The sequence below is a fragment of the Eurytemora carolleeae genome, unplaced genomic scaffold (genome assembly GCF_000591075.1).
Source record: "Eurytemora carolleeae unplaced genomic scaffold, Eaff_2.0 scaffold1648, whole genome shotgun sequence".
NCBI lineage: Eukaryota > Metazoa > Arthropoda > Copepoda > Calanoida > Temoridae > Eurytemora > Eurytemora carolleeae.
The window spans coordinates 112,539-127,633 of NW_019397659.1; the positions used below are offsets into that span (position 1 = coordinate 112,539).

A 15,095-nucleotide genomic window follows, 5' to 3' on the forward strand; every position below is an offset into this window, starting at 1 on the left:
TGAACACAATTATAGAATCAATAGAGATCTGAACACAATTATAGAATCAACAGAGATCTGATTACAATTACAGAATCAACAGAGATCTTAACACAATTATAGAATCAACAGAGATATGAACACAATTATAGAATCAACAGAGATCTGAACACAATTATAGAATCAACCGAAATCTGAACACAAATGCAGAATCAACAGTGATCTGAACAAATTTTAGAATAAACAGAGATCTGAACACAATTATATATAGAATCAACAGAGATCTGAACACAAATATAGAATCAACAGAGATCTAAACACAATTATAAAAACAACAGAGATAAGTACACAATTATAGAATCAACAGCTAGATATGAACACAATTATAGAATCAACAGAGATATGAACACAATTATAGAATCAACAGCTAGATATGAACACAATTATAGAATCAGCAGAGATATGAACACAATTATAGAATCAACAGAAATCTGACCACAATTATAGAATCATTAGAAATCTGAACACAATTATTGAAATGAACAGAGATCTGAGCTAATTATAGAATCAACAGAGATCTGAACACAATTATAGAATCAACAGAGATACGAACACACTTATAGAATAAACAGAGATCTGAACACACTTATAGAATAAACAGAGATATGAACACAATTATAGAATCAACAGAGATGTGAACACAATTATAGAATCAACAGAGATTTGAACACAATTAAAGAATCAACAGAGATCTGAACACAATTATATAATCAATAGAGATTTGAACACAATTATAGAATCAACAGAGATCTGAACACAATTACAGAATCAACAGAGATCTGAACACAATTATAGAATCAACAGAGATCTGAACACAATTATAGAATCAACAGAGATCTGAACACAATTATAGAATCAACAGAGATCTGAACACAATTTTAGAATCAACAGAGATCTGAACACAATTATAGAATCAACAGAGATCTGAACACAATTATAGAATCAACAGAGATCTGAACACAATTATAGAATCAACAGAAATCTGAACACAAATATAGAATCAACAGAGATATGAACACAATTATATAATAAACAGAGATCTGAACACAATTATAGAATCAACAGAGATCTTAACACAGTTAAAGAATCAACAGAGATATGAACACAATTATAGAAACAACAGAGATATGAACAAAATTAAAAAATCAACAGAGATCTGAACACAATTATAGAATCAACAGAGATATGAACACAATTATGGAATCAACAGAGATCTGAACACAATTATAGAATCAACAGAGATATGAACACAATTNGGTTGAAATGTCATGTTTTTCGTTATCTTCTTAAGTAAACATGCATTTTGTATCTTATGAAATGTCTAATTTAATAATTTTTTAAGTTACTGAAATCTATAACCTAATAAGTAAGAACGAACTTTATTTTTTGCATATTTTTGTATAAGAAGTCAAATATCAACTCAGAAAATTAATTGTACATTTGTCTCACTATAGTTTCAGTAGAAGTAAATATTTCAATTTACTGATAGCACAATTGAAGGATTCATCATAACTCTGATTGGATAATGAGATAGATAGAAAGATAAATGATTGTTACCGCCATACTATTTCTATTGGTTCAGAGTAAACAGAAAACACATGACTGAACCCTGATTTGATCAGGCACTAATGGACTCGGCGGCATACAGGAGTGGTGTGTGCATTAGTATAAATTCTTTTTAATCTACAAAAGTAAACAAATTGAACGTGAAATAGAAAACTCTGAAATAGGAAGATTACTTTAAGACTAGGATTGATATTATAAAAACTTGAAAACAGCAATTGTGCGAAGTACCATCTAGATCAAATAGATACTAGTACAAATTTGTACACTCTCAGTACAGCTGTATTCTGACGTCACTTAAGTGCCAATTCAGTTTTTGTGTCCAACAAAATTACTAACCATATAGTGATAATTTTAGAATAAAGTGCTTTTCTTAAAGTAAAATAAGTGCATTTTTATGTGTTCTTTATTTTCTGTTTTTACACTTTTTTTATTTAATCTTGGAAAACATTTCGTTTTCCTCGTTATATTTGACACTTGTGACGTCTTGTATATTTGGTCCATTTCTCTGTTGCCCCCTATTTGATCCAGATGAACTTTCAATATAGTCTCAATTTTCTCAATTTTCTATCCTACCTAAAAGTTTTCTTTTTTACCATCAAGTAATTATTCATCACCCTTCTTAGCATCAATAAAATGGCAGCTCTTTATTTTAACTAGCTAAAGGGCCCGTGGAAAAAAATTGAATAAATTTTTTTTAATTCCGATTTTTAGCCTATAACACCCCCGGCCGACCATGAGTGTCCACAAAAAAGTCCAGCCCATTTAAAATTCGGTGATAGTAATAAACCAAACCTCTGTAGAGTAAAAAAGTAGATATGTTAGTTCCACATTTATTGAAAATATATTTCGGTCTGGGTTGACCCTGGTTAAAATCAGCCCAATTGTTCCAACCGTTTGACCGGCTAAACACTTAACATTTATACGTATGTCTTGTTTTATTACATAGGCCATATCTGCTTATGGGACACTCATAAATGTTGTAAGATAGAGTGATAATTTTTCCGCAACTGCAGTACTTTACTGTTTCGTTTATTATTCAAACCAATTTGCTTATGGGACACTCATAATTTTATAAGATAGAGTTATACTTTATTGTTTCGTTTATTATTCATAACAATATTTTTACACCTTCAAAATTGACGGAGATACTATAAGAAATAGGTCAAGATACTTATTTATAAATAACGATAAAATAGTTCAAATGTTTAATATCTCCGTCAGCTTTGAAGATAACATATTTTTTAAAGCTCATGAAGACGTATAACCATTATTTTAATACACTCTTTGTCATTTATCAACTATCGGAAATCGAAGACGACATTTAATTCATCTCTTCATTCCTGTGTATTTGGGGACACCCTGTACATGCACTTTATCCTCATACAATCCAAGGTATTAAACTAATACAAGGAAAGTTATTTCATAGGTGTACGCATTTTTTGTAATGAAGTGTAGTGTCTTAGGGCGGACAAGTAAACACAAGACGGATGTCACAGCCTGACATGGAATCCATTTCCACAAAAATAAACCATGAAATATTATGTGAATAGGAGAATTATTATGTGAATTTTCAAAATTTTCAAAATTAAATGCTTTATCTTCCTTGGATACTAGACGAACACTGATGCATCTAATCTTGTTTACAAATTCCGCCCAGAGAGAACTGGTTTCAATATGTACGCAGTATATTCGCAACCGCAATTAACTTTCCTTGCTTAAATACCTTGATGCAATCTATCATCAAAACTCTGGAAGCTAAAAGCTCTGAAAGCAAAAATTCAAAATGTCGTCTTGCAAGAATTGTCTCGTAATATGATGAAAACTTTATAAATCAAACCAATATGAGATAGAGGTGCAACCAGGGCCGGGTAGAAGGAGGGTTATTCTCAAAGAGATGAAAATATATATTAGAGTGGAATTTAGACAATCTCTCGGTATGAATTTTGTCAGTGCCTTTCAGCCTGAAAGGGAGTTCAAAGTGGACAAATCATGTAAATGTTCACAAATTATATGCAGTAGAGTATATCATTAATAAAATATGTTCCCTCTATTTCAATTTCGAATTTTTTAAAGCATGTTAAATAAACTTTATGAAATGAATTAGGTGAATAAAAAAATCATTTGATTTATAGTTATAACGGAAAATCATCGTTTGTAAAGTGAATGGCGTAGAGTCTATGTGAAATGATCATTGGTATTATGAAACCAGCCATAATTTGGTTTTCTTTTAATATTGATTTTAGATTTTCTAAAAAATGATGTTCCAGGGCCCAAAAGGTTATATAGCACAAATATGTGAAGTACACCTGCAGTATGGAAACAGTATAACAAGGAGGCTTTTTTACACCTTTTTAGAGTAAATTCCACTCTAATATATATACTATTCTCTTTGGTTATTCTATGTAAAGTCCCCCTTTATGAGCATAAAGCGCCTTGTAAACCTATAAAAATGCTAAAAGATCTAACAAGTGTTGTAATGACCTAAACTGCTATTAACTGCAAATAGTGCAGTGTAAAGTGTAATAAACATTAATTAACTTCACTTAGTACTAATTAGGTATTTTGACGAGTGTTTTATATACATACAAATTCCTAATGGGTTTATTAGGACATCGAATTATAAACAGACTGAGCTAGCCCCTCGCACCCCCCACCCATCCTTATTTTATGGTCTCCCCTTCCATTTACTAATATCGACAATTGAAGGCTTCATAACTCTAATTGGATAATGAGATGATAGATAGAAAGATAGATGTGGATGATAGATAGAAAGATAGATGTTAACGCCATATTGTTTCCATATTGTTTAGAACAAACAACACACACATGACTAAACCCTGATTGGATCAGGCGCTAATAGACCGGCATACAGGAGTGTTTAAATACTGGGGAACCCACAAAGTAAATATTAGTGACCAATTTGAAGCAAAAATTTTCAAACAAAAGATTAAAGTCAGGATATGTCTGGTCTAATATGACTGATGACTTCTTAATGCCGTTTATTAAGTCTGTACTCCTAAGGGACCATTGTTCACAATAAACTCTACCTAACGTCTCCCAAGGGACCCTTGTACACAATATACTTTACCTACCATCTCCTAAGGGACCCTTGTACACAATAAACTTTACCTAAAGTCTCCAATGGGACCTTTTTACACAATATACTTTACCTACCATCTCCTAAGGGACCCTTGTTCACAATAATCTCTACCTAACGTCTCCTAAGGGACCCTTGTACATAATATAATTTACCTACCATCTCCTAAGGGACCCTTGTACACAATAAACTCTACCTACCATCTCCTAAGGGACCCTTGTACACAATATACTTTACCTACCATCTCCAAAGGGACTCTTGTTCACAATAAACTCTACCTAACATCTCCTAAGGGACCCTTGTTCACAATAAACTCTACCTAACATCTCCTAAGGGACCCTCTCCAGGAGAATGATCATATTGTCGAGGAACAGTCCAATCATCCAAACCATGGAAATCAATCAGAGACCTGAACACAAACATAGAATCAACAGAGATCTGAACACAATTATAGGATCAACAGAGATCTGAACACAATTATAGAATTAAAAGAGATCTGAACACAATGATAGAATCAACAGAGAGCTGAACACAATTATAGAATCAACAGAGATCTGAACACAATTATAGAATCAACAGAGATCTTAACACAATTATAGAATCAACAGAGATCTGAACACAATTATAGAATCAACAGAGATCTGAACACAATTATGAAATCAAAAGAGATCTGAACACAACTATAGAATCAACAGAGATCTGAATAAATATTAAAATCAGCAGAGATCTAAAGACAATTATAAAATCAATCAGAGATCCGAATAAAATTGTACAGTATTGTTACATTTTAAAGGTTTTAAACTTGTATAAACATCAGGACATGGTTTAGATTTATAATAAGAAGCTAATGGTCCTAATTATTTCAAGTGACGGGACAAAGTAAAATACTGAAAATGTTAATCTAAAAACTGTACCTGGCAGGATATGGAACATCTCCCCTGCCTATAAAGGGTGCTCCTGATACAGAACCAAACCCTCCAAGGTTTAGGTGGGAGTAGGAAAACATCCTTATCAATAGAACTTTACAGTTAAGAGACAAATTCAAAAAAAAACTTAAAAGTTACTGTTAATGTAATGTTAAGTTATCCTAAATAATTTAAGAGTGCTATTTGTCCAATTCACATTGATTGCCTATAATAGCACGTTTGAAATTATGTTTACAGTAAAAAGAATTAATACAATACAATACAAATGTTTAAGACGGAAAACCCAAATTTCAAGACCAAATTTCGTGAATTTGAGCAGCATCGCTGAACCACCCACTGTTGGTTAAGTATCAACTGATTCAAAGTTAAGGGTTTAGTAGGGATTTGAATTGGTGATTCAAATGTAATCCGCTATTAAAATTCATTAAATTTGGTCTCTGGTCAAAAGACATAGATTTAATTTCTTAAATAGGTATTTTTTACCTATTTTTTAAATATTTCACCTGTAAGTAAAAGTGCCTCCATTGGAGTATCCAGAAATATGAACATGTTTGTTATCAACACAATATGTCTCCTAAAAGAAATCCTTGGAACAATGTGTTCTTTTCTGTTATTTGTATAAAAGCCTTGAAATAGTCTGAACGTTCCCACCCCTAGATATGATTGTATGCAAATGCTAATACACAACAAACTAAACTAGTGGGGTTTAAATCAAATAGGCCTATCATAGGCCGGGTACTGTAAAAAGTTTGGCCGCGTCATCCAAGGTAAATCCAAGCCACCACATTTATTTCTCTAAAATAGGATCATTCATTTGGCGAAATATCCCGGTTTGTCATAAGCAGTCTTTAATTGTACTGTACATTTGGCTATAATTGGTTCAAATTCGGTCCGTTACTTGAAATTATTATGTGTTTACAGTGTGGGTTCAGGCTGGTCAATCATGGGGGGTCTTTGACAATAATTTGACCCAGTCCGCCGTGAATATTTGAAATTTTTACAACTTTTTAAAACTTGACTGTTCCTTGAGAGGTCTTTACCTGAATGTTTTGAATCAGCTGTTCAATGAAAGCCTGGTCGTTGTAGCACGTGGTACCGGCAGTACACCCGTACGCCGGATTGCACCACTCACTGCAGCTAGTGTGACACTCATTCTCCCCGTACTCACTTCGGTCAGGGTCACATCTAGAATTAATACCGAATTTTACAAGAAACTAGCTGAAGGGCCTTGCGTTGCCCGTGGAAAAAAATGAAAAAAGAAGAAAAAAAATGTGGATAAAAAATGTTGGCTATAGGCAACATATATATATTGATATGCATGTCTTGTTTTATTACATAGATGGTGCTTTTAATGCTTTAACTTAATTTTCGCAGCAGAAACTCTTAATGTAAAGCATTATCTACGACAACCACAATCTCTCAATGGCATAGAGACATTTTTTAGAGATCCAAATGAATCAATACGAAAGGTTTCTTTTATATGTTTTGTTATTAATTTATGTGTGTGTTAATGAATTGATTTCGATTTAGAAAGTAAAAAAGTGAGGTTTAATTTTGTTTGTGATCTAATAATATGGCCCCAAAAGGTTGTTTTCTGGGAGGAATAAATTATAAAAGAATTAAACAAAACTGAAAATGAGCAGCACTGTTTTGGTTTGCTTTCTACTTAGAAGCTATTAAGCGAAGGGAGGAAGGCCAACCACAACTATTTCTCGTCCGAGCTACATTCTCCTTATTTTCTCGTTCTCGAAATTCTCGTTCTTTCATTATGATTTTTGAAGTGTCTAATCCCAGATACAACTATTTTTATAGAATCGGGCCACGTTAGGGGAGAACAGAAATAATATCGAATTTGTGTAACTCGAAAAAAACGTTCCAATTGAATTAAAATTTTCAAGTTTCATGTCTTTAAAAATTTTTACTTTCTTTACGCGCAATTTCAGATATTCCTGGTGTAGAATTTCAGATATTCCTGGTGTAGAATAGATATATTCCTGGTGTAGAATAGATATATTTCTGGTGTAGAATAAATATATTCCTGGTGTAGAATAGATATATTCCTGGTGTAGAATAGATATATTCCTCGTGTAGATTGCCACAAATTATCCCAAGTTTATAGATCTTCCATCTTTTTTGTTAACTGTAGTAAAACCATAGAATTTTTACAGGTTCCATGGAGAAAATTATAGACAGAGGTATGCCAAATATTTTGCTATTTATTTTATATCGCGAAGGTTTGTCATTACGGAGGCAGAAGAGATTTAAGTTTTACCTAAATAAAGTTGAACGTCATTCTCATGGGTTTGAAGATTCCAACATGATATAATCAATGCATTTCTTTAGCCCATCCATATTTATGCCCTAACGTAGCCAGAATTTTAAACAATAGTTTTATCTTCGAGATTGGAAACTTATAAACAAATAACAATCGAAGGATGAGGATTCCGAGGTGGCTCGGACGAGAAAATAAGGAGAATGTGGCTCCAACGAGAAATTGTTGTGGCTGCAGGCTTTCCTCCCCTCGGTCATCTATTCTTTAATTGGCTAATGCAGTTTAGAATAAATGTTTAATGATGCTCTGGAAATATACTACAAAAACATAAATAAGACTCTGTGGACTGACAAATATAGTTTTAGGAAATTTAACTAACCGCCAGCCATACTCGGTATCGTATTCCTTTGTGATATTCCAAGTTCTAGTCCCACTCTCTGCATCAGGTATTCCATTAGGGACTACTATAATCAGTCCCTCCTCCTCTCCTACCTAACAATATGTAATCTGTTTGGGACTGCGAACATACTGGGTGTCCCACAAAACCTGGCAGTTGGTGAATAGTTTAAAATTTCTTCTCTCATAATTTGTATACTTGTTTGATACCAAAGAGAATGAGAACAAAATATTTTATGACAGTCCTATTATAGTAAAATTTATTTCAAATGTAAAATGAATTTTAGCGAAAGGATTTTTTTTAACGAAATAAACAGAACAAAAAGTCTTTTATATTTTCTACAGTATAAGGAAGAAGACATTCAAAACTATTCACCAACTGTCATGTTTCGTGGGACACCCTGTAGATACCTTTTCCTCCCCTACCTAACAAAGGGTTAATTTTTTATTTTAATCATAGATTCATTTAGAACAAACTCACACACTTAGCATAGTAAATAAGAATTTTTTCTCCTAAAAATTAAATTTAACATCCCTGTATTTTTGCAAAAACTATAATATTTCTAAATTATTTGACTCTTCAAAGCTTAATTTGATTTCAAAACTTAAGTCATCAAAGGTCTAAGTAAATATTTTGCAAATACATAAAAACTAAACAAATTTCAATGCAATATTGTCAGTTTTCTAGACCCTGGCATTAAAAGGTGAAGTAGAAAAAAAATTATCCATTTTTTATTTCTTCTCTTGAAATTGGAATTAATATTTGATTTTATCCACTCTTCTTTTACCCTACTCGAACATTTTTCCATTACTGATAATATCATTGCACATTTCCTAGGATTTTTATATAGAGCAAAAATGTTGTTTTCACATCGAAAATGAAGCAATTATCATAAATAAAAGGTGATCCATTGTTTAAGTAATTATGTCAGCAAATATGTCTCAAAATACAACGATAAAATTTTTAATGATAAAATTAATGAGAATTTAATTGACATTTTTTCAATAGTACTGATGTCCGGTATAAAAGAATAGGATTTTCACAGTTAAATTTCCATTTTACCTCCATCAATATAGACGGTCAGAGACAGTTGGAACACACTAATTGAAAGAGACACCGTTATGTATTTAGAACATTTAGAACATCAAAAAACAAAAGATTTGAAACAGAAAATAATCCTTTTACTTTATAATAAGGTTAATCCTATGTTGAGGTTAATTCAATATTTAATTTAATTGAATATTTGTTGTTTAGATTGAAGGAATTATATTTTTCATATCATAATTAATGAAATTTGATGATACTTCGAAATGATATCGTTTTATGGAAAGAAACTTTTTTTTCTATTTCTTTTTTCAGAAGCAAATACTGTTTTCTTACCGCATCCCACAAAGAATCCTTGATATGCCAGTCAGCTGATCCACCCCAACCATGGAAATCTGGAAAGATATTTTTCATTTCACTTTGCACTTTAGACCAAATGGCGTTTTCATCAAAAAAATGAATTATTGCAAAGTATCAGAATTTTTTAAATTATGACGAACACGATAAGGCTATAATAATTCTTTTAGTTTATAATAATACTTTAATTAGGCTATAATAATATTTCTATCATCTTCATTACATAATGCAAATTTTATCCTGTGCAGTGGCTCAAGGGTTGTAAGTAGTTTTTAAAAACAAACTAAAAAACTTGGCGAAGCATGAAACAAAATGTAAAGTTGATGTCCTAGGCAAATAAAAATGTGAAGTTAAAATGGAAATTTATATATAGTACATAGTATCTATATATAAATTTAGCTTGTCTGGGTGTCTGTTTGTTTGCTTGTATCCAATAAACGTCAAAACGGCTCAACCGATCAGGCCCAAACTTTGTGTGGACCCTCACGTGATCCTAGGGAAGGTTTATGAATTAACAAAATAAAAAAATTGCCACCATCAAAATTTGATCTTCAAAATTTTTTGAAAATCCACGAAATTTTTTGTTGAAATCCGCAAATTTTTTTGTTTTGTTTTACAATGTACACAAAGAGAACGTGTTCACAATTGAAATAGAAGATGAGCGCGAAGCACCCAAAAGCCTAGTATAGCATATATACCATATATACCTAGTACAAGGGGAGAAGGGTTGTCTGGAGTATAAGTGGATGGAATATAGATAAGATATTCTCTCTCAGTTCCTCCAAAGTAAGGATCTGATGTTTGAATAGTTCTCCATAGTCCCCCTGCTCCCGGTTCACCTGCAGATATACAGTGGTAGTAAAAAAAAACTATGGAATAGGATGACGATATTCCTATCTTTTTAAGGTTTTTTTTAAAGCAAATAGTTTTACCATATAGGTTACAGCCAACACTGCTGAGAGAGATTAATTTAAAAGATCTTTAAAAATCTTAATTGATTCAACCGATGCATGTATAGCATAAAAATGTAAACAATTTTGAGAAAACAAATTTTTCAAATCATTATCAGTCAGCCAACTTTGTAGTCTTTCTTTAACTACAAGGTGTCCCACGAAACATGACAGTTGAAAAATAGTTTTGAATGTCGTCTTTTATATACTTTATTATGATATTTAAGGCTTTTTTACAGTTTATCTTTACTCAAATACATTTTACTTTTTAAATGAATTTTACTATAACATGACTCCCATATAACATTTTTATTATTGTTTTTGGCATTAGACAACTTAACAAATTATGGAAGAAGACATCCTAACTGTCATGTTTCGTGGGACACCCTGTTTATTGAATTATTGAATTTCACCAAAAAATATATTGAAATATTTATTTTTATTTTTGGCCATTTTTAGAAATATTTGCATGTTTTAAATAATAGTGTTGCTCTTAATATTTGCAATATATTGTTTGTTTAAGACCTGAATATTCAGAGTTTATAAAGAGACTGTTAGACGTAATATTAACCTTTTGAGAGAGACAAAAAAAAAATCTATTTTTTTAGAATGAAAAACAATGATATCTTCCTACTTGCTGGCGCTGCTCAGATTTAAAGGTTTAAAGGGTGCCATATACGTAGTAGTAGTAGAAATGATGTTAAAGAAAGATGGACAAACGACTTAGATCGTTCAAAGAAATAAAAAACAAACGAATTTAACATTTTTCGGATGATCTTGAAAAAGCAATCGTTTATTTACTAAACACCAAATTCTCATAACAAGTTTGATACATACAATTGTTTTTTAGGGAAAAAACGAGTTTTTAAAGAAAGTTTTGAACGATAGTTTCATTTCTAAACGACCTATATTATTGATTGAACGATTTTACAGAACGAACAATTTTACTGAACCGATATTTTTAAGAACGAACGAAATAACGAAGTTTTGTAACAAATTAAACAAACGAATGGGTTTTTCACGAATCATAAATGAACAAACGCATCAATCTCAATCACAAATGACACAATCAGCTTTATCGATTGCACCTTAATTTAAAAAGTCATTGCCGCCAGCAGAATCCTTAAAATTCTATATCAGAAGAACATAATTTAATATGTGCCACCGTAAATTTCACTTTATTTCAGGAACCGGGACGACTTTTCAGGAAACTAAATAGAGCAAGCTGTACAAAACAGTTAAAAACAGACTATATAAGGCAAATCAGAACAGTGCTCGAATGAATCAGCTCTTTTTACGGAAATTGAAATGATCCTCATATAGTCAATGATTCCCTATTCGCAAAACTAATTAATTGATATCGAGAAGTAGTTAAACTAAGATCGATTAGTTTAACTACTCTTTCTGATCTTTTGTTTACCTTCATGAAGAATCCCACACCCTGAGGATTGAGAGTGAGCTATTTGCACAAAAACGCTTCCTAAGAAAGAAATCTTTTTTAGTTAATAAAAGTAAAATAAATGTTGTAAATGTGAAAAATGATTTTTTTGTAAAGGAATTGGGTCTTTGCCACAAACTCATATTTTCTAATACCAATATTTTTTTCCACTTGATAATGTAAACCTTTGATATTTCAAACTTAGATTCTTTCATTTAACAGATTTCGTAGTTTGAAATCTCTAAGGTCTACGGCATTGTGTTGCAAAAATATAGAGATTAGAAAATCATAGTTTGTGACAAACTTCTTCTGAATAAAAAAATACATATTTTAAAGGGGATATTCGCGTACTTTCAAGTAAAAGAGTGGCAAGCCTGATTCTCAATGATACCCTTTAAAGCTTTGTCAGATCAAGAATAAATGTTTATTTTTATTTGCGGTTTTCTGAAAAAGTAACTTGCGCATTTCTTGCTTTAGAAACAATGAAAAATTTAAAGAATTTTTCAAGTCAGAAGACTTTATCATCCACATCAATCAGGTTTTTAAGGTTACCGTTGTAAATGGAGGATGCCCCTCTTTAAATAAAGGATCACTGAAAACTACTACGACGACATCTAATCACATACATGCACATTTGCACAAAAAAAATTTCTTTTATCCAATATGTTTTACAAAAGATTTGACACTTAGTTTCAGTAAAAGTAAATATTTCCATTTACTAATATCGACAATTGAAGGATTCATAACTCTAATTGGATAATGAGATGATAGATAGAAAGATAGATGTGGATGATAGATAGAAAGATAGATGTTAACGCCATATTGTTTCCATATTGTTTAGAACAAACAACACACACATGACTAAACCCTGATTGGATCAGGCGCTAATAGACCGGCATACAGGAGTGTTTAAATACTGGGGAACCCACAAAGTAAATATTATTGACTAATTTGAAGCAAAAATTTTCAAACAAAAGATTAAAGTCAGGATATGTCTGGTCAAATATGACTGATGACTTCTTAATGCCGTTTATTAAGTCTGTTGAGTTACCTATTTATCTACATAGTTCACAAGTTTTGACTATTTTAAATTAGATCAACAATCATTTAAGCATGAGGCTTAGCAAAATTTTAGACATAATGCTTGGATCGGTTGCAACCTTTACACATTTAGAAAAAGATGAATTACCTATGAGTGTGAGTAAAATCATTTTCACCCAAAGATTTGGATGGCAACTGAGATAAATTATTCATTAAGGTTGAAATGTCATGTTTTTCGTTATCTTCTTAAGTAAACATGCATTTTGTATCTTATGAAATGTCTAATTTTATAATTTTTTAAGTTACTGAAATCTATAACCTAATAAGTAAGAACGAACTTTATTTTTTGCATATTTTTGTATAAGAAGTCAAATATCAACTCAGAAAATTAATTGTACATTTGTCTCACTATAGTTTCAGTAGAAGTAAATATTTCAATTTACTGATAGCACAATTGAAGGATTCATCATAACTCTGATTGGATAATGAGATAGATAGAAAGATAAATGATTGTTACCGCCATACTATTTCTATTGGTTCAGAGTAAACAGAAAACACATGACTGAACCCTGATTTGATCAGGCACTAATGGACTCGGCGGCATACAGGAGTGGTGTGTGCATTAGTATAAATTCTTTTTAATCTACAAAAGTAAACAAATTGAACGTGAAATAGAAAACTCTGAAATAGGAAGATTACTTTAAGACTAAGATTGATATTATAAAAACTTGAGAAACAGCAATTGTGCAAAGTACCATCTAGATCAAATAGATTCTAGTACAAATTTGTACACTCTCAGTACAGCTGTATTCTGACGTCACTTAAGTGCCAATTCAGTTTTTGTGTCCAACAAAATTATTAACCATAGTGATAATTTTAGAGTAAAGTGCTTTTCTTAAAGTAAAATAAGTGCATTTTTATGTGTTCTTTATTTTCTGTTTTTACACTTTATTATTTAATCTTGGAAAACATTTCGTTTTCCTCGTTATATTTGACACTTGTGACGTCTTGTATAATTGGTCCATTTCTCTGTTGCCCCCTATTTGATCCAGATGAACTTTCAATATAGTCTCAATTTTCTATCCTACCTAAAAGTTTTCTTTTTTGACCATCAAGTAATTATTCATTACCCTTCTTAGCATCAATAAACTGGCAGCTCTTTATTTTAACTAGCTAAAGGGCCCGTGGAAAAAAATTGAATAAATTTTTTTTTAATTCCGATTTTTAGCCTATAACACCCCCGGCCGACCATGAGTGTCCACAAAAAAGTCCAGCCCATTTAAAATTCGGTGATAGTAATAAACCAAACCTCTGTAGAGTAAAAAAGTAGATATGTTAGTTCCACATTTATTGAAAATATATTTCGGTCTGGGTTGACCCTGGTTAAAATCAGCCCAATTGTTCCAACCGTTTGACCGGCTAAACACTTAACATTTATACGTATGTCTTGTTTTATTACATAGGCCATATCTGCTTATGGGACACTCATAAATGTTGTAAGATAGAGTGATAATTTTTCCGCAACTGCAGTACTTTACTGTTTCGTTTATTATTCAAACCAATTTGCTTATGGGACACTCATAATTTTATAAGATAGAGTTATACTTTATTGTTTCGTTTATTATTCATAACAATATTTTTACACCTTCAAAATTGACGGAGATACTATAAGAAATAGGTCAAGATACTAATTTATAAATAACGATAAAATCGTTCAAATGTTTAATATCTCCGTCAGCTTTGAAGATATCATATTTTTTAAAGCTCATGAAGACGTATAACCATTATTTTAATACACTCTTTGTCATTTATCAAATATCGGAAATCGAAGACGACATTTAATTCATCTCTTCATTCCTGTGTATTTGGGGACATCCTGTACATGCACTCATACAATCCAAGGTATTAAACTAATACAAGGAAAGTTATTTCATAGGTGTACGCATTTTTTGTAATGCAGTGTAGTGT

At 31.5% G+C, this 15,095-nt stretch overlaps 1 protein-coding gene across 2 annotated transcripts in view; it reads right to left on the reverse strand.

Moving 5' to 3' along the window:
- Nucleotides 1–13,357, reverse strand: part of LOC111715385 (uncharacterized) — a 17,538-nt gene extending 4,181 nt beyond the window's left edge. The window contains exons 1-9 of one of the 2 annotated variants that reach the window (XM_023490695.1): nt 13,276–13,353; nt 12,069–12,128; nt 10,406–10,537; nt 9,678–9,736; nt 8,280–8,392; nt 6,669–6,813; nt 6,132–6,202; nt 5,617–5,709; nt 5,022–5,111 (exon numbers count right to left, since the gene is read on the reverse strand). In XM_023490695.1, the coding sequence (XP_023346463.1) occupies nt 5,022–5,111; nt 5,617–5,709; nt 6,132–6,202; nt 6,669–6,813; nt 8,280–8,392; nt 9,678–9,736; nt 10,406–10,537; nt 12,069–12,128; nt 13,276–13,297 (785 nt within the window). In that variant the 5' untranslated portion in view covers nt 13,298–13,353. Of the gene's footprint in view, nt 1–5,021; nt 5,112–5,616; nt 5,710–6,131; nt 6,203–6,668; nt 6,814–8,279; nt 8,393–9,677; nt 9,737–10,405; nt 10,538–12,068; nt 12,129–13,275 lie in introns of both variants that reach the window. The other variant, XM_023490696.1, reaches the window with a different exon arrangement.
- Between the last annotated feature and the right edge of the window lie 1,738 nt (nt 13,358–15,095).